The sequence below is a fragment of the Phymastichus coffea genome, unplaced genomic scaffold, assembly GCF_024137745.1.
Source record: "Phymastichus coffea isolate CEN01 unplaced genomic scaffold, Cenicafe_Pcof_1.1 PCOF00028, whole genome shotgun sequence".
Taxonomy (NCBI): domain Eukaryota; kingdom Metazoa; phylum Arthropoda; class Insecta; order Hymenoptera; family Eulophidae; genus Phymastichus; species Phymastichus coffea.
The window spans coordinates 2,615,790-2,635,818 of record NW_026706839.1 but is presented as its reverse complement, the minus strand read 5'-3'; the positions used below and the strand labels follow the sequence as shown (position 1 = coordinate 2,635,818).

The following is a 20,029-nucleotide window of genomic DNA, read 5'->3' as shown; positions in this document are numbered from 1 at the left end:
CATACTTGTAAATTCACACACGTTTGCCACGAGAACAAGATTTCATCCGCTTGATCAAATGAAAAAAAAAACTTTAACACGATTAAAGTTGCAATTTTCTTGAAGGAGCTTAATACACTATATAGTATAATTTCGAAATTTTGTAAATCAATGTATTAATTTATCTGTTTGGTCAGGTGATTAAACATAAGTAGAAATTATTCCGATTCATAATGGTAAAAAAAATAAAGTAGTATATTATATATTCGTTTCACTTATTTCTAATATATAGAAACATATTTGTAAAACTTATATGTAATAGAATATATGCATAGCAATATGATATTATCTAATCAATACGACTTTATAAAAAATAGGAACTAAAGATGCATTAAAAATATTGACTAATATTATACATAAAAATGTTGATAAGAATATTCCAAAAATTGTAGTTATTCTGGATTTGGTTAAAATACTTTTTCTTACATTTGATTTGAATTTGTCTTGAAAATTATGTTTCAATTTTGTTCACTTTATTTCACATAAAAATTCATCATTGTGCTTTGTTGTGAAACATTACAGAAATTCACTTGAAAGAAAATGCACTCGAGTACATCCTCAAGTCTTAGAGAAGCTGCAAAGATTCAGAAATAATAAACCCCCGCAACCTATAAAACGAACTCCGATGGATCTCTGTGTTGGTCGAGCAAAGAATAATATTTTCCTTCTAATTCGTGAAGAATCACAATTGAAAATCGAAAAACGATTGAAGTCTTCGATAAAAAATTATTATAGGTTAATTAGCTTAGCTAAAGCTGTTCATTAAGTTATGCGTGCCTAAATCGAGTAATTAATCTGGTCCGCACATGAATTTTCTCTTTCTCTTGGTCCACAATTTTGAAACCCCTTTTCGCGCTTGAAGGTTCTAATTATCTTGGCCAAGTAGTTCGATCGAGCGTAGCCTGTCGTTATACGTTCACTCTCCCCCCTCCCCCTCTCTCTCTTTCTCTGTCTTGCAAAGTCTTTCTTTTAGGGCTAAACCCCAATTTTATAATATCAGTAAAATCATGATTTCAAATTGGAAATTTGATAATTATGTAGTTTTTTTCCCTTAAAGAAAATTAATTTAGTTACCTTCGTAATTAACCATTCCATCGCCATCCAAGTCTGCTTCCTTGATCATGTCATCCACTTCTTCTTCGGATAACTTTTCGCCAAGATTCGTCATTACGTGTCGCAATTCGACAGACGATATTAAGCCATCGTTGTTTTTATCAAAAACTCTGAAATCACAAATGCGAATAGCTTTTGTTTTAAACAATAGCTGAAAACTGATCGTGAGAAATTTGCTTTATACTAGTTTAAACACGCAAAATGATATTCGAAATGATTAAGGCAAAATAACTTTAATCAACATTGCAAACCTGAAAGCTTCACGCAATTCGTCCTCGCAGTCAGCTCCTTTCATTTTTTTCGACATCATTTGTAGGAACTCGTTGAATTCGATTGTGCCATTACCATCTTGATCTACTTCGTTCACCATATCTCGTAATTCATTCTCTGAAAATGGCACATCGATTAATATTTCCTTATCGCTGGCTTCTATTGAAAGTAATTTTAAAGCTTTTTTCTTTTTCTAAAATTAAATACTACTGTTTCTTTATTCTTTGTCCACAGTCAGAGTAAAATATTTTAGAAGAAAAATTTGTTTAAAATTTGTGCACTTGCTGTTTTACCAATAAACTGAAGTTACAGCATGATTTCGAGAGCAAAATATAGCTGTTCTCCAAGCGAAATGTAAAATGTAATGACAGTATAAGTTCATTGATGTATACGTCATTTCATTTGGTCTTGCATCATAATGTAAATGAGTTTTCTCTATTTGGTGGAACCTAATTTTGATGAAGTCAGAAAATTGTATCGTTAATTAATGTTGATTGTGGGTTCTTCATCATGCTCAAAGACAATAATAATTCTATGATGCAAAGTCATTTTATTCGAAGATTCATATTTGTTGTAGCGAGCTACACTCTTTTATTAGCGTTTGATTCAATTCGTTCAATAAATTAAAGTAAAATGGATCGTTTCGGTAAAAAATGCATTAAAAAATCTCACTATAAGTAGAAATTTTTCTTTCAACACAAAAATCATTTTCAAATTAAATATAGAAGATATATTATGAGTCTTGGATTTTTACCGGCTTACATCAGATTGGCAAAGATGATTTTATTACAAAAAAAGGAAGAATAATTTTAATTTTGCAAATCTTGAACGACGTTCAACTATTTGTACTTACGATATATATATATAATAAATATATTTTTTAAGGGTATAATAGAAATGTATAGGTAAATGATGGATATGAAAATCATTAAGATTAGAACTGTATACAATTTCGACTAAAAAGACACACGCAAAAGTATGCAGGAATTGGCACAAGACGAAGTAAGAGAGAAAAGTCGCGTTTGAAGAAAACCAGAAATGCCACGAGATACTTTATGGACTCTCCCTAGTGCTTTCTTCCTCCTCTCTCTCACAACTTGACGTATATATACCAGTGGTGAGCGAGTGCATGCCATGACCTATCCTACTTTTCCCTGAAGAGAGTTTTATGCTTCAGTGGTCTCCGCGCGCATAGGTATACGAGAAGGAGAAGCGCTAGACAGAATCAACATTTCGGTTAATTAGTGGAGAACTTTCAGGCATTGAAGTATTATTGACCACAATGAGACCATTTCCAACATTCTTTTCGAATTTAGATAGATTTTTAGTAACAATAAGCTTGCGATTTGCAAACTTATTCTTATAACTTTTGAAAGAAAACAAAGAAGTCGACTTGCAATGTAATAACAACTTTTTGAAAAAAATTAAAAACTATTTTCCCGTGGCCAGGTTTTTCACTTACCGGACGGTCTTTGTCCAAGGGAGCGCATGACGACTCCCAATTCGGCCATCGTGATAGTACCATCCTCGTCCTTGTCAAACAGCATAAAAGCCTCTTTGAATTCTGTACAGAAAATATAAAAAGAAGAATAAGTTAAGTAACATTTTTTTATTTATTTACTTATTTTGCAAAATACAATTTTCGACTGAGATAGCAGGCGCTGCGTTTTACAAGGAATATAGTGGTAACTCAAGTTACGACAAGTGACGCAACGCATACACGCGCAAAAGCTCCCTTAATTCCAGAGAATCTCACGGGCAAATCGCCAGACAAGCGAATTCCCGAATGAGCTCTTATAAATTCTGCATTCGGCACTTAAGCCTTTTCTTATAACGGGTTCTACTCATGATTTTGTGAACACACTTTGCTATTTTTCACTGCTCTAGTGAACTAGTAAAATATATTTTTTTATTGTATTATATTATTGAATATGCGAGAAATTTCTTTTTCTTTCTTTTAAAGATAGATACAGTTGATTTATTTTGTAATGACGATTTATTTAAAATTACTAGAGACGTGTCTAATTTAGAGCTTTTAAGAGTTACATGGTTTTTCAAAATTATACGTTTCATTATTTATAGCGTAAATGACAAAGCCTTTCCGAAATGATCATTATTGTAGCTGATCTTCTACGAGTTATAAATCTTTGGTTTTGAAAATAATTAACAGAAAAGTAAATGACTAACTAACTATAAATTTTGTTGAAAAATAAAAGTAGATTTGGCTTGAAGTAATTTATTATAGTCGGCTATATCTAGAAACAATTATGGAATAGCCAACTCTAAATACGATTTAATATAAATAGATAGAACTTCCAACAAATAATAAAATTCCAGAATTAATAAGAAACAGCGGCATATCGTGCTCGCATAATCTTTTTATTTATTCACCTTTTCTCCAAACTTACAAAATTCATCGGCAACGTCTTTAAAGCACCTTATCTGAAGCCCTCGTCGTTACAGGATACTTGAGCAACGGAGCGCAAATTAAATCTCAAGCGCTCTCGGTCTCTCTCTCTCTCTCTCTCTCTCTCTCTTTCTCTTTCAGTACACGCGATCGCTACAGAGGCGCCTAGAGAGAGATTTGATTTCAAAGATGCTTGCAAGGTATGGCTTGAAGTGATTTGAAAGCTTTAGGTCGTCATTATGTACATTATAAATTTTGTGGCATTAATTTCGCCCAATTTAATTTTTAACTTTGTAACTTTGACAAGTATCGTTCATTAACAAATTATAGCTTAATTGTAAAGAGCACGTGTAGACAACTGATCATTCAAGAAAATGCATAGATGAAAGAATCTATTAAGTCAATAGCTCGAGCGTGCCGACAGTTGAGCGCCACAGTAGAAGCCGATCGCCGCTAAAAAAAGACCAAGAGCGTGAGGGAGAGAGCGGAATATCGTTCGCGCCGACACGTTGTGCTACTATATGTATACATTCTACGCTATATATATAAAGAGCATCGTTAAAGCTTTTCATTCAAGAATGTTCGTTGTTTTTGAAAATTTAATAAAATGGCACATATTCAACGAACTCGCACACTCATGAGAGTCAAAAAGTAATTTCATTCTTGATGCATAGCCAAATGTTTCGGCTGCACACAACTTTGAGAAAAGTGCGCGATATCGTTTTTTTCTTCTTTTTTTCGTCTATCGACAACTACAATTGGTTCCAAGGTCTCATTGGAATTGCTTGGAGCGACAATGGCACATACATTTTAAATGTCAATGTTATAGCGATGTTTCATAGAGAGTTGGATGGAGGAAAAAACTCACCCGCAACTTGGTCCTCTGTGAGTCCATATTCCGACTGTAACAGTTAAAGAGAAAATTATGTAAATTAACGTATACGTATATGAAAATATGAACAATTTTATATGACTTTTATTGAAATTGAACTGTCAGCCGATATTTAGTCGCTTATTCGGTATCGATTAGAAATTTATAGATGCAGATTTCAGAGATAAAAAATTGACTGCAATCCGGAAATGGTTCAGCTTTTATGTGATATTTTTGAAAAAAAGTAGATAATTAAACGTAATAACGCATAAATATCTAAGTTACTTTAGATTTTGTTTCGTTAGTTAGAATCGCAATAAAGAAAGGACCGCGCAAAGTTAGAAGAAACCTCTTGAGTCAGTACAAGATATTCCCAAAAAAGCTCGAGCCACTGATTCGCATCAGGCATCGTGCGTCGCCACACAACGTCACTAATAATAAACGCACAATAACAAATAGCGTTCTGAAAGCAGACACACTATACGCTGCGTTAAGAAGGCCCACGTATAAGTCACTACAACAACACTCACGGAGAGCCGGCGAATCTGGCAGTCGATTTCGTTGGTAAGTTTACGGAGCTTCTGATACTCATGCTTGTACCTCTTAGGATCTGCCATGTTGCGTGCTTCTGGCTATACCAGGGTGCGATCAAAGCGTCCCGCTAAGCTTGTGTCCGGCGATTGGCCCTCGAAAGAGTGCGCGTATTAACACATCTGTCGACGGATACTCGTTTTCCCCGAACAAACGCTCTAAGCTACTACCACGTCGGTTTATTAATGAATCTACTGCTAGGCACACTTGTTACTTGTAAGGAACTTTTCAAATTATTATAATAATAAAAGCCAGGACAAACTCATGTCGTACAAAATAAACATTTACCCGAAGTTGTGTATCTGCGCTTGCAAGCTCGTGTTCGCCGAATGTAAGGAATGTAAATCTCTCGGTTCTCGAGTGCGTTTGTGAGAGAGATGCTTTGTATGTCTGTGTAAGTATAAGGAATGAAGTCGAGAGAGGGAAAGAGATAGGTGGTGGGAGGTCACTTCCCGTATTATTAATAATACACCTACCAGAGGCGCTCAGCGGCGCTCAGCTTAATTGGGTCGTTGAACGCAAATGTGCGCTCCCGGATTGACAATAAAAACCGGCCGGTACAAGGTCGAAAGCTGCTTTTTATTCCAGAAAAATATTAAGAACACTTGAAATTAGTTTCCTTCCCTTCTTTTGTTCTTTTCTGCTGTTTTTTTTTCTTATTTATTTTTTAATTTATTTTCAGAATGGACAGTTGAAAAAGAAATTAATGTTTAAATATGATAACAAAAATAGGGCATACAGGCCGCAGTGCTTTTTCAACAATGATATTATTGAAGAAAATATTTATTTAACATGATCGTTGAAATTAAATAAAAGAGAAAAAAAACTGCTAATGAAAGATTAAAAACCCGCATCATCATTGAAAATTTATCATTTTTTCCGAGAATTAGCCTGGTTTATCGTACATTATTTCAGGAGATTATCCGGAGCAAAAAATGTAAATTATCAGTCTCAAGATTCAAAAAGTCGACAACAACTTCTCATTAAGTTTGCAACGTTATCTCGCTTGCAATGAGCACTGGCAGAATATCAAGCAATTCGTCATGAGAATATTCTCTATCTCGCTCTCTTTTGCATCCCGTTAAAACTACGCTAGATTGTTACGGAGAAATTAGAGAGCTACTCGGCTGTATATATACGTATCTTTCTCTTATAGTATATTATATTGAGTTTGGTTGGAAATTTCTGCTTGGTGGCATTATGAAATTATTCAGCGCAATGCTGCATATTGTATTTATTGTGTCAGAGAAAGAGAAAGAGAGAGAGAGAGTGAGAATATAACTAGAGACAGGAGCTGGTATTCGTTCTTACTATTCCAATCATGAGAAAGAAAACACAAGAAGTTAATATTTTGAATACTGAATGCATAATATATTATTTTGAACAAAAAAAATAGTGTACAATTGATGTTTTTCAGAAATTAAAGGGTAAATAATTTATTTGAAAGCCTATTATATACATTGAAATCATGTCTGACTAGCTTTACTTGTTTATACTAGTTGAAATTACTATTTTTCTCATCGATACTGTCTTAATAATGTACGTAATACACTACAGATTCATACGATGTATTGAAATTTTATTCTATTTTATGTAATTGAAATAAATTTAGAGATTGGAAATAATAATACTTCGTTATTCACCTCACTTTACAAAATATCGTAACGTAAGCGAAAAAAAAACAACCACCTTGGCTCAATAGTGCTATCGAGAATTAAAAGGTTATTTATACAATGTCAACGATGCATGTATAGTAAGTTTAAAAATATTCAAAAGGCAGTAGGTGCCAAGTGACGAACAAAGCCTGTAGCATCGAAACGTTTACTCGAACTTGCAGCCAGATGAATTTGGGCGACTTTTCTCGATCGTTTAATAATTGTTATAATGATCATATGAGAAACATTTTTTCATTCGCGAATTCGATAATTAATTATCACAGCCGCAGACTAAAGCACTGTTGGCATGACAATATTCAGACCAATTGAGCTCACAGATACGTCGTTGTCTTCTAGTCTAAACAAATAATTATTCGTTTCTATTCTTGCTTGACTTTTACGTAGTCGTAATGCTACGACAGTTTTCTGTATTTGCAGAAGAGTTATTTACTTTTGAAGTTTTTTCTTCTAGCAAGAACTTTAGAAAGCCCATCTATCTTTTCCGGAACTCTGTTTAGTACTCTAATTTTTGTTGTAAATATACATATAGCGTATATAAGGATATTGTATTGAACCCATCATAAATCCATTGAAAAAGAGAGTAACGATATTGAAATAGGTATATAAAACTTTACTGAAAGCTTGAGGAATAAACTTTTATGCATAACGATACTTTTTGTATAACTTTCCCGTACACTTCGTCTTCATTTTGCATTATCCGCAATAAGATTGATAACAAACTTCAATATCACCCCTTTTAATGTTTTTTTTCTCAAACTTTATCCTACTTCAAAATTTATCCCTTCAATTACGCATTCTGGTAAAAACTTTATGATCAAAGGACATAGGAACACCATTTCCACGCGCCCGCGAGTGATTATCTATCTCATTTACGTTCACATTATAATTACATGCTCAACCAATTAAGAGCTGAAGTGTATGCATCTCATATGCACAACTCACTCACTAGTCATTAAAGTAGAGCCGTATAAATATTCCCGGCATCCATCTTCTGCCTCTAAATTTCGAAGCGTCGCAGCACCGTCGAAGAGACAAAGTTGTTAAACTAGGTCACGTACTATTTTTCTTTATTTTTTTTTTCTTTACTTTTACTACTAAATTTTCATTATACGGGAAGGGCTATGACGGTAAATACTCGCTTGAATTGTTAGAAAGTCCGAAACTCTAAATATTGTCATGATAGTTTTGCCTTTAAAATTGCCTATATATTATTTGTATTTATAAAAATATAATTTAAAAGTAACTGATAATAGAATGGATAACGGTACAAAAAAAGGTATGAATATCTTGAAAATAGAAATATTTTCTGCTGAATAACACTTGTTTTCTCGCGGATGAATGACGCGCTCATTATTAATAACGTCCATTTGCATTTAAAGCTATTCTTACTCTCAACGAAAAATATGATTAGTAGCCTTTATTTTTAGAAAGACTGAATTATTAATAATAATGGGTCTTCGACCTTTTATACATGAAAAACTACTCATTTTACTATTTGAAAATGACTAGGACCTCTTTTTAAATATGGCCACTTATTTAACAGGGCTTTATTAAATTCATAAGTGTCTCAGATGTACATGCCAACTAAATTAAACTTACACTAATTTTTCGGATGTGCCCATCGATTTTACTCGTAAGACGTCGCAGCCGTCCATATTCATTTGAGTACTTTTTCTCGACGTCCGTCATATTTTAGTTACAACTTCTAGTGAATTATTCGAAAGCAGTTGCTGTTATTTTATTAATAACATCGTATCTTTATTAATAAAGTTTCTCTGTGCTCGAATAGCTACATTTGTAAACAAAAATCTGTTGACTTTTCGAGTGATTAATTGCTGGAAATTTCCTCGTTCAATAAATAAACCGTCAGATATGAAATCGGAATTTTCACTTATTAAATCAAATACGAACGGTTAAAGTTAAAACTCATGGTATTTCAGCACAACTTAACACAGTATACACCGGTACACTTAAAACATCGTTTTGAGTCTATTATGACTTCATTTCACAGATTGCGGAAGCACTATTAACATTCATCAGTCTGTCAACGCCGTAAAAACAAAGACAAGCTCACCGAAAAACCAATGAACCCGTCACCTATGAACTCGTACTTTTTATCGCGCACGCACAGAACGCGATCAGCTTTGGTATTAGCTCATCTGTCAATCGCGTCTTCTCGCGCGACACTGCCACGGGCATATAACGTCATATCTGCGCACACGCGGGGAATAAGGAAGAGATGGAGATCACTCACTTTATATTTAGATCGAACATTCGCGAGACGCTCGACAATGTCGCGCGATTGGTCAATTTTACACGCTGAGCCCTTTTGTCTTGGCCTCACGCAACGCGCATTCACTCTCTGCAAGAGAGCCAAGTGTAGTTGATTGCGCGCGTTTTGTCTCTGCCAAAGACGCGCCTTGCACGCTAGATTTGTGCGTTTTCGCGCGCATCATGCGTGACACGCTGAAAACGTATGTATACACGACTGTGCCGAGAGAGTGAGAACGTTCCGCGCGCCGGACAAGTTTGTACTTTATTGCGCACGCTCGAGTGATTTTAGAAACTCTCGTTAATTTCGTAACTGGCAATTGTGATAGTTCTATTCTTTGAAATAGGAATGCTTGGGCTCTCTCTGGGAGATGCCAGACTAATGCGCGGGCTGAGATTGGTTTTTTCAGTACGATATTGTTGTTGTTCTTCAACGTAAGATTTATGCACGTGGACTGAACGATATAAAAACTTTGAAATCGTTCATTTCAAATAATCCACTGGCACTTTTTTAATAGTTAATTGCTTCGTTGTTTCTTATAAAGTAAAGCTAATGACCCAATCTAACAAGATCGTGAAAATCGTTTTTAATCGCCATAAAATTTAATTTTTATTTCATCCATGGTTATGACTTTAGTTTCATTTATTTAGACTTTTGTTCATTTGATCTTACAGAACAATACCTTTTTTTCTGTTTTCACACAATTCAAATGTTCATTTCAATGTAATCAGCCAGTTGATTGAAAAGGCAATAAGAACAAATTCTGTTTCAAGTAGATACGAACTAAGTTTAGTCAGACTACGTACATATGACATCAGTTTTGTACTTAAGAAAGTAAAAATACCTGCGCACAAACCCACAGTTTCATCCCTCCGGCTCTATTAAAGTTACTGAGAAAGCACTATCTGACGAAAAAAGACGAAAGCTTCGCGGAGAAATCGCTCGGGGATATCGCCGCTGCATTGCCACGGGGAGCTGTCCACGTGTGTGCAAGTCGCGCTCTTTTTTCTCTTCCCTCCTCCTTGCGTTCAGCAGCAGCGTACCTTGGAAGCCAGCTGAGTGTTAAGGACCTATCGATTGATTATATTGCCGCAGTACCCAACTGGGTCAGATTAAAGAACTAGAAAACAAGTTTTAAGTCGGCCCTCGCCAGAAGCGGTCGCTTCTCGAAGTGTACACGTACACCGTCGACTTTGATTTTACCCCGGATACTAAAATTCTTGGCTATTGCGTATTATATGCGTATTATCTACAAGGAAACTGTAGACGGTACATAATAGTAGATTTTATACTTTTTGCAAGAAAGTGGTAAACATCGTTTCTTCTGCTAACGATTTCAAAATTTGTGTATCAAGTTGTCAATCTACGTTTTAAAATATTTCAATCCTCAGTGCTATCTTAAATTTCAATTTAAAAAATAATCAAACCTAACTTGTATAACAACGAAAGCATGTTTCTTGTACCAGAATAGTAGAGACGGCGATATTCTCATCGAGCTTGATTAACTCACGACTGTAGTGAAATTTGTGTTTCTGTTTAATTAATTGGCTGTCCGGATTGTGGCGATTATATCTTAGGCGGTACCTAGAGCCCAGCATGGATTTCCAGGCTCGCAGGATGATGAGATTACTTTGAGACTCGATCCTCTTAAACGTAACGAGACTGTAGATGGCCCATGAAGGTAAATTTAGCTGTCTCAGTTTTCGTTATTTGAGATTTACGACTACTCAACTATAACCGCCGACCTCCAAATCATTATTTTTTCATATCTCATTGTAACATTGTTGTATGCATGCATAATATATTTTTTTAACTACCGAATAAAATTGATAAATGAATTTAAAAACCAAAAGTTTATCTAGCATCGAATTTTTCAGAAATATCACATAAAAATAAAACAGCGTAAATTAGTATTGTTCATATTTCATCAAAACAAACAAATGCAATAAAATCTAGTTAACCAAATAGTTGTTTTTATCTATGGTCAAAGGTATATATCTGCTCTGAATAAAATCTCGTTAAAAAGAGTCAAAACGTTACAACTGAGACTGTTTTGCTTTATCAATTTTTGTTTTAACATGGCGCAACTAATTAACCACGAACTTTTCATAAGACCCGCCACACACATCAAAGCTTTTATATGTTACAAGAGTCATTGTTCGTTACGTAATCGATTTTCACGCTAAAATTAGAAAAAAAGCATGCTCACCAGATTTATAGTAACGATAAGATCATATTGCTGTCTTTGTCCTTTCTTTTTGTTTTTGCCGGTCTTGACACAAGCAGCCTTCGGTGTAACCTTGACCTGACCCTTTTGTGCACTTGGTTTGGTTGCAGGTTTGGTTGTTGACTTGGCACCTGGTGCCACCTTTTGACCAGCAGTTGCTGGTCCTTTCTGACCGGTAGTCCCTTTTTGATTGACATGCCCAACTCCATCTGCCGGTTTGTTCCGGGCCTGTAAAAAATCCACGATTTCCTTTTTAGTGTATCGTTTGCTGTTGACGAGGAACTTTCTTCAAAAAAATGTCATTGCGCAGTGCAAGTCCTATGAACTAGAAGCGCAAAAATTTTCAACTGTAAAAAATGAAAAAGATTATACTGTGCCTTTGCCGAATAGTCCACGATGAGATATTGTGCTCAGAATTGAAATATGGGAAGTAATATTTGGCAAAAAAATGTTTCCTATTTGAAAAAAATATAATCTATATTCGTGATGGGTCTTATGTACAGTTAAATATCTTTTAACCAAAAAAAATTGTTTATTTCATAGCAAAGAGATAACGGTAAAAAGCGTACTATTCTTTTCAAACTAATAAATTAAGACACCTGCCAAATATATTCATTTACTGCCATCTATATAACTCGATGTAATCAAATAAGGTAATTATCGTTACAAAATTTTTCGTTCATCCTTTCTAAAAACTAAATGAATGTTCGCGAAAATAATAATTATACAGCCAGAAATAAACTGGAAGAAACAAAAAGCCGAAATTCGATCCAAAAAGGCACGGTTCATACTGTCAAAAGTTATTTATCCGGTTGATGGTAGACTTTTCCAGCAGAGTCTCGTTGTCGTCCTCCTCCTGGCGTTGTGATATATCTCTATCTTGCAAGTATTTTCGTGACTACTACTATTCTGTGTGACTATTTCGTTTCCTCCATTCCAGGCTTTCTCTATCTCTCTCGCGCGCATGACGAAACTCGGCCAAAGGCTTCAGAGCAAGCAAAGTCCATTCGGGACTTTAATCTGGAAATGGGCGGAGCTCCCCGGAATTTTCGAGAGAGAAAGAGAGAGAGAAAGATAGATAGAGGGAGAGAGAGAGAGGGAGAGAAAAAAGCTGATTTTTTCTCTCGCACATAGCCTAAACGAGAGTTGCAAGATAAAAAAATGCGTAAGTATGTATGTGTGAGTGTATATGAATGAATGTATATGCGCAAGCTCTCGAGGCTGCTCTACACTATAGAATAGAAGAAGATAATGCGTTTTGTTCGCTTGGATTTCAAGTTGCGGCGGCTCGCTTGGCTTAACTACGAGAAACTATGTGGATATATTGTTGAGCGCTTCTATTGTTGTTTTGCGGTTTTCAAAGGAGGGGGAAGTCTACGCTTTTGTTTCTTCTTTTCATTTTTTTGTCGCTCAACCTAACGAAGCTGCTTCATTAGCTTTCATTGCTATATTTTATCATTTTTTATGTATCTTGATGTCTTTCTCTGAACTAACTAGGTTTTGTTCAATTTTTAACTATGAATATAGCAGTTAAAGTACCTTCTGTCGACTAAGAAATTGTATACCAGCTCTAAGTAGGCAAACTCTAAGAAGCATTTTTTTACAGTACCTTTTGTGGACCACTTGCTAAATATATATTTACTGCTTCATATTTGGAACAAAAAAAAATATTTTATCCTCAAACTTGAAAATTAAACAAAATTATAAGAATAGTTTAATGCTGCTAGTCTTACTGCGTGTAATTAATTTTCACTAATTAAACAATCAAATGGTAAAGCAAGAAATAAGTATACTACGATGGCTGAGCGGGGTAATCATATTTTATTAATTTGTTATATTTATACAATATCGGTTTCGATTAATTAATTATTTCAAAGACTCAATTGAAATGAATTTTTAAGTATCTTTTTCATGCAATTCATCGAATAGCTTACGGAATCGAATTTAAAATATAAAATTTTACTATTCGTCGATGATTCAATTTGAACTTTTAATTGGATGAATATCAATTAATGAATAATTGGAATATTGTGATTAATCAAATCTTTGAATCGCAAACACTTATGAACAGAAACAACAGAAGAGGGCTGTTCTAACGGAACTCGTTGACGGGAGCCTCGCTCACACGTCGACGGAAGTAAGAGGGAGTGTGAAAGAGAGAGGGAGAGAGAGAAAGGGTTTTTTTGCCTACTTCTTTCACATAGCAATGATGAGGCTGCTCCCTCTTTGTAATTTTTTGCTTGAAGAAGAGGGAGAGAGAAAGAGAGAGCAACTTTAAATCTTTTTATTCGGCGGTGTTCTATGCTGGATTTTATGCTTTCGTTTGGCACACGTTGACTCTCGAAATTGCATTAAAAAAATATGGGACGTTTGTTATAAAAAGCTTTCATTAGCAACTCTTAAATTTTAATTGATACTGACCTCTCTTTCTTTCTCGTTTGCGCTCGATTCAAAGAGAAGAAAGTATGTCACGTATCTCATATTTCTTTCACTGCGTCTCAGTTTTTATACTCTGCATAGTTGAAGCGCTAGACTTCATCATTTTTTATGAACTAGGCACATAAACATCAATTAAAATCTTCATTGCTGAAAGCTAGCTTTTTATATCTAAATTCGATTCTGTCAATGAATTTCATAAGTTCTTCTAATAAATATTAAATTAATACAAAAAGTCTCATAAGAGTGCATGAAAAATAGCTATTCATATATACACACGCTCACACATGCAGGTGAATACGTGAATATACGTGAAAACCAGTTTTCACGATAAAATGTAGATAGAGCATTTTTGCAATTGTGTAGCTACCTGAATAGACTGATAACGCATGATATGTGGATCACAGAATTTCGAGAAAATTGTGCACGGGCACGTATTGTACCTAAAAGTTCTTTTAACGTAAGTATAGTTCAGGCAATTTCAACTTCTAGTACATAAAAGACATTGGAAAAAGTCTTTTCTTACCATCTACCTTTAAAAAGTATCCAACCAATAACTAAAGAAGATGTACTGTTCGCACATCTATCTGTGTTAGAGGATTTTATTAGTTTCACATTAGATCACAAATCCATCAGTATAGAATACTTAATAAATAATATCAATTCCTCGCAAATCTTCTTTTACATAAAATAGATACTATCTTTTTTATATCGTAAAATAAGACGAAATCTTACTTGACAAATCGGCGGAGGCTGTACCTGAACGAAAAGACATTTATTCTCGCACTTACGTATCCTCGCGCGAGGCAAATAATGGTAAAACTAAGGTTGTTTACCAAGGAAGGCTTTGCCAAGCTCAAAACTAGGCCAACTTAACTTTCGTTGTCGATTCTCTCTCTCTCTCTCTCTCTCTCTCTCTCTCTCTCTCTCTCTCTCTCTCTCTCTCGTCCACACATATACGCGCGCGCTCACGCATGCAAAGAAAAACTTTCTCTCCACGAACAAGAAGATTTAAGAAACATTTTCGATGCGCTCTTCGATGTATAGAAAAATTCAAGGAGTTATATCTTCGAATGCATATGAAATTAGGCACACTACATCTATATTTTTACGGGAAAGATGCCGCGTGTAGTAGAATCGATGATAAGAGCTGATACAAAACAAATTTAGGTATTACAATTTTAAAAGGGAGCTTGCGGACGATAGATTCATGCAAGCGCGCGAACACGTGTAAAAATTGAAAGAGGGGTGAGCTCTTTTTTCTACAAGTACACAGTAAATCAATCTTTAGACGAACGATGGAAAAGAATAAATACGTATATATGAAATAGGATGTGGGAGATATATATTAGAAATTTTTTTATCATCAAAATCAGTATATTGCTTCTACGTTAGCTATTTTACTTTAGTGATATTTCAGTCAGCTGCCATTAAAAAATAATCAATAATGTGGAAGCGAAATAATTTTCATTCTTACTAACAATGCATTATTGAAATAGTCGATCTAACTTGAAAGCCAATTTTCATCGAGCTTCGCTGAGAAAACTCTTGTTCCCTGAGTGGAAGAGCAATCAAACGCACAGTCGATTCAAAAAAATAATGCACCTCCACCAACTGTAAGAAAAAATACATTGATCTGTAAAGGGAAATAATATAGGTCAAACGTTAACGAACTAATCCAGTCCATTATAACACAGCAATGAAACCAAGGCTGCCGGAACTGACGATTTATGCGCGGCACTAACATTCTGATTCGGCTCGTATAACGCATCGTGAAAAAAAAAAAAAGAATCTCGCTGGACTGCACATAAAATCGATTTCTTTTTTTCGGATTTTGCGCTACAGAGAAGCTCGTGTATTTTCCAGTGTGTTTATTTTACCGACCTTGCTTGCCACAAGTAATTCGCGATGTATATACATGTGTGTATGCGAGTGGGACCGAAGGTTAATTTGTTTTTTAGAATGTGCTCGTATTTATGCATCGGGATTTATGCCCGCAGTTCGGGCAATCAAAAATTCATTCCCTTGGTACAGATGAATTTGCATCTGGACAACAATAGAGAGATTATAAAAAAGAAAAATGACAGCCGAATCACTGGCTGTGCGAAAAAAACTATCCGGTCCATCACCGAAACATTGAATAAGTGTTGGAAGTACGAGTATAGTCTGAAGCTTTTTCAATTTTGAAACTTTGGTTGTATATAACGAGGACGCACGCTTTATAAATCGAATGTCACAGCACTATCCGGAAAAGGTCTTGCCCAAGTAATCTCACAGTTTGTCATCCGTTACATAATAAATCAAACCCGTGTATACTGTAATAATAAACGAGCATCTTGGAACGAACAAATTCGATAAAACTCCAAAAAATCCTTTATTTTTTCGTTTCTCGTTTTCCAACAAGCGAAAAAGTGCTTATACTTTACAATTGTGCATGAGATTGAATGTATGCTATAGCAATTGAATCAATCAACCTGTACACAGTTTAGCACATCAGGTGTAAGTCGTCGAAATATGAGATTTTCTATTGGAGAAATTCCAGAAATTCATAGCACCCTTCAACGCCGTAATTCGTTCTGCTCTAAATTATGAGAGTAAAGTATGTTGTATATACGTGGGGATGTAATTTGGCGCTTGGGAAAATTTAAATTGAAACGTCTGACGCTCGGTCTAATGCAGTAATTAGTAACATGCTGAAACAGATTAGTTCTACGTTAGTGTATATATACGGGTACGTGTTTCGCGGAGTTTATTACTGCATATCATTTCAAAAATGATAAATAGAAATCGCACGTTCAAAAATTATTTCGCTACATATAGTCTTAGAAATTCTGACATTTTTGACGATGACACAAGCAGCAAGAAAAGAGAAAGAGAGAGAGAGAGAGAGAGAGAGAGAGAGAGAGAGAGAGAGAGAGAGAGAGAGATGACACTGTAAAAAACACATAATCTATTTATAATCTCTGTCAATGTCGTATGATATATATCTTGGAAACGTACTATATACTAAACGAAGTTGTTCTTCCCCTCCCAACAACTATACATATATATAAATAAACCTTACGTACGATTTCTTTTAAGGTAGAAGTTGGAGAAAAAAATTCAGAACTACATTATGATTCATCATTAACCTTCATCTGATTTATGATTTCCATAAATTAAAAAGAAGCCAAGTAAATAAAATCTGAAATGGCTTTTAGAAATTAAAATTAGAATCCGACTGACGATGCGCGATCGTTGCAAGCACTCTCACACATCTGTTTCCGGGATGACAGATTATTGCGAGCACAGCACACATACGCACGCAAAAGAGAGACAGTACGAGCGACGAGACGGATGAACGGATAGAGAAAGAGAGAGAAACGGAGAAAGCTCTGACTGACCCGAAAATAGCGATGGGTTTATTGGAATAATAACTCAGATGAATAGACGGCTAACGCTAAGCGTGGGCGACACACTGTCGGCATAATTACAGCAAATTTTCTTTCGGATGAAGAAAGATTTATATTCAATCAATCGAAAAAGAAAGAAGAAGAAATTGTAGTATCACGAGCTTACGTAAGCGCGAAATAATCGTCAAGAGAATGAAATTTCACAACGCACTAAGAGAGAAAGTTTACAATTTCATACATGATAATTTATCTGCTATCAAAGAGAAAGAACATTGTCGAAGAAGCTTGACACAGTTCTCTTGTGGAATCCCCAAAGAAATAGAACATTGCCGATATTTGTTTAGACGAACTTCGTCGTTGTTATCGAGTGTTTTTGAAGAGCAGGCTTAATTAGTATGTTACAGTAGCTAATTTTTGCTGTCTTGCTTTCTCTGTTTTTCCAAGCAGGATATTGTCAATGTTACGTGCATAGAAGAGAGTAGGACATAGAGAAAACATAGTAGGGCACAAGCTGAAATGTTGGCTGCTCTCTAGTCGTTTTGTTTCGACGACCGGTGAGTTATTTTAACTGCACGAGCGTATTCGCTTTGTTTGTTTTCGAAGTTATATCGAAACTCGAGATACTTACAAATTTTTTGCGACGCTTATAGTTCATAATCAAGAAATAATTAAAACTCGAAATCTGATATTAAAGACGAAGTCTAATATGAATGAAAATAATTACCTTCCCGAACAAGATGTTAGACAGTTAATAGGTAATAATTATAACTATTATAATTATTCAAATTACGAATTCATAAATACTATCTCGCTATGATATCGATAGGGAAACTCTGGGGCAATTGGAATCCTTGTCTATATGCTAAATATACATTTGGAGGCGAGAGGAGTACAGACGTCGATATACACGAAACTATGATAGCCGTGAAATTCGTAATTATCAATTTAGTTTAGGTTGATTAAGATATCTACGTTTAATTAACTGGTCAAAAATCATTGACGCTACGCAAACGTTTCCGATTCTCTTTGCTCCAAATGCAGTGTATAGTTGATTCTCTACCCCACAAATTATTTCGCTTCATTTATTTTGTTATAATCTACTCAGTTATCAATTTATCCTTAATGTTGGATTAAATCTTGAGTACATTCTACTTTACGCAACTTAAAATTTTCTATTGACCTACAGTTGAATAAAGCCGGAGAAGAATTGGTTATGATAGAATGGAAGCCAACTGAAGTGAAATCAATAGGAAACCGTTTTGTAAGATGTGCTTTCACGCGCAAAAACGAAATAAATATACCGCACTGTTGAATTCGGTTATTGCTCTCCTGTAGAGAACCCAAATTCTCAGTGAAGGGACAAAGTGATATCCATCAATGGCACGTTTAATTGCAAAGCTTGGCAGGAATGCTAATGGTTGTGGCCAAAGTGTAAACGCCGTTAATTAGTAAAGTTTTCGGTGCTAGAGAGAGAAAGAGAGTGAGTGAGAGAGAGAGAGAGAGTACAATGTACGTAATTTCCGAGTTCTCAGAGCTGCATGTACCTAGATTTGTAATGCGACTCAATTAGGATTGCAGCAGCCGCGACTCTATATACCATTGCAATTCTATACAGCGAGAGAATTGAAAACGTCATTGGTCTCTCGCTTGCTTGAGCCCAGAGAAGTTTCAGCTTACCAAGTTATTGTTTCAGCTATGCTGCCCTTTCAACTGATTGCAAAATCTTATTCGTGTAATTTGAGTTCTTTTGTCGACGAATTTTGTTGCGGTCATACGCAGTGTTCTGCAAAGTCGATTGTACTTTTAATGGGAATATGCATGATTTTTTAAGTAATTTTTTGAAAATAGTTAATGGTTATTACTATATTCCAAAGTTCTTTTTTGTAACTCTTTAGTGGTGATTCAATGAGTATCGCCACTCCAAATTTAATGTATACAAGACCTAAGACCCTTCCAATAATACCATTATATCATTGCCGTTGTGGGGTTACATTGAATGACTCCTCGATCACGTATGTGCATGTACATATACTTATTTGGCGCGTTCATCACATTATGCATTTTACACGTTCGCGGCTGCATCTTTATTGTGTACATCATCTTATCATCGAAGTCACAAACCGATGATTAACCGTGATACATTCGTTCACATTAAACTCGACATTTTGTTTTCCTCTTCAATTTTTTCGCTCCAAAAATGTCGTGCATTATTGAATTTCCACGCGGAGATGCGCCAACGACGGTCAGCTAAGCTATATGATGTTTATGCTGCTTGACAGAAATATAACTGATGTAGTAGATTTCGAGCGTTTCTGCTTTACGCTTGATTGGGTAAGGGAATTGTAAAATTAGCTTGTTTTATCATTCGTTTCAACACGTTAGGTAATCCTTGAAAATATTATTCAGGTTTTCATGTTTCGAGGTTGAATGTAGCATCGATATTTCGGTCGCGAGATCTTCCAAAATAGTCAATAGTTAATTTACGTTTACGTATTTATACATACATTAATTAAGATCGATGAAAAAGATTGTTTGGGCACAAAAAAACATTTATTGAAAATAATCTCAGTGTCAATTTTCGTCAAATATAGCAGTTTAAACTTTATTTATTTCGAATAGAAACCGTTTACTATCTTCATCAAGTCATATAATTAGAACTCACAGTAAATTCTTTATGGACTACTAACGATTAGTCATTCCTAAAATTCAATATCTCACGAAGCCCATCACAACAA

The 20,029-nt window shown here is 35.1% G+C and overlaps 1 protein-coding gene and 1 long non-coding RNA gene across 5 annotated transcripts in view; one reads left to right on the top strand and one right to left on the bottom strand.

Moving 5' to 3' along the window:
• Positions 1–20,029, bottom strand: part of LOC131662893 (calmodulin-A-like) — a 102,429-nt gene that overhangs the window by 9,741 nt on the left and 72,659 nt on the right. For all 4 annotated transcript variants that reach the window (XM_058932868.1, XM_058932870.1, XM_058932867.1 and 1 more), the window contains 5 exons: positions 11,449–11,694; positions 4,698–4,731; positions 2,885–2,986; positions 1,404–1,539; positions 1,114–1,262 (listed from right to left, as the gene is read on the bottom strand). In XM_058932868.1, coding sequence (XP_058788851.1) covers positions 1,114–1,262; positions 1,404–1,539; positions 2,885–2,986; positions 4,698–4,731; positions 11,449–11,694 — 667 coding nt within the window. The remainder of the gene's footprint in view (positions 1–1,113; positions 1,263–1,403; positions 1,540–2,884; positions 2,987–4,697; positions 4,732–11,448; positions 11,695–20,029) is intronic.
• Positions 9,063–11,686, top strand: LOC131662895 (uncharacterized). Its single transcript, XR_009301807.1, has 3 exons — positions 9,063–9,441; positions 10,817–10,920; positions 11,577–11,686. It is a non-coding gene; the product is annotated as an uncharacterized LOC131662895 (long non-coding RNA).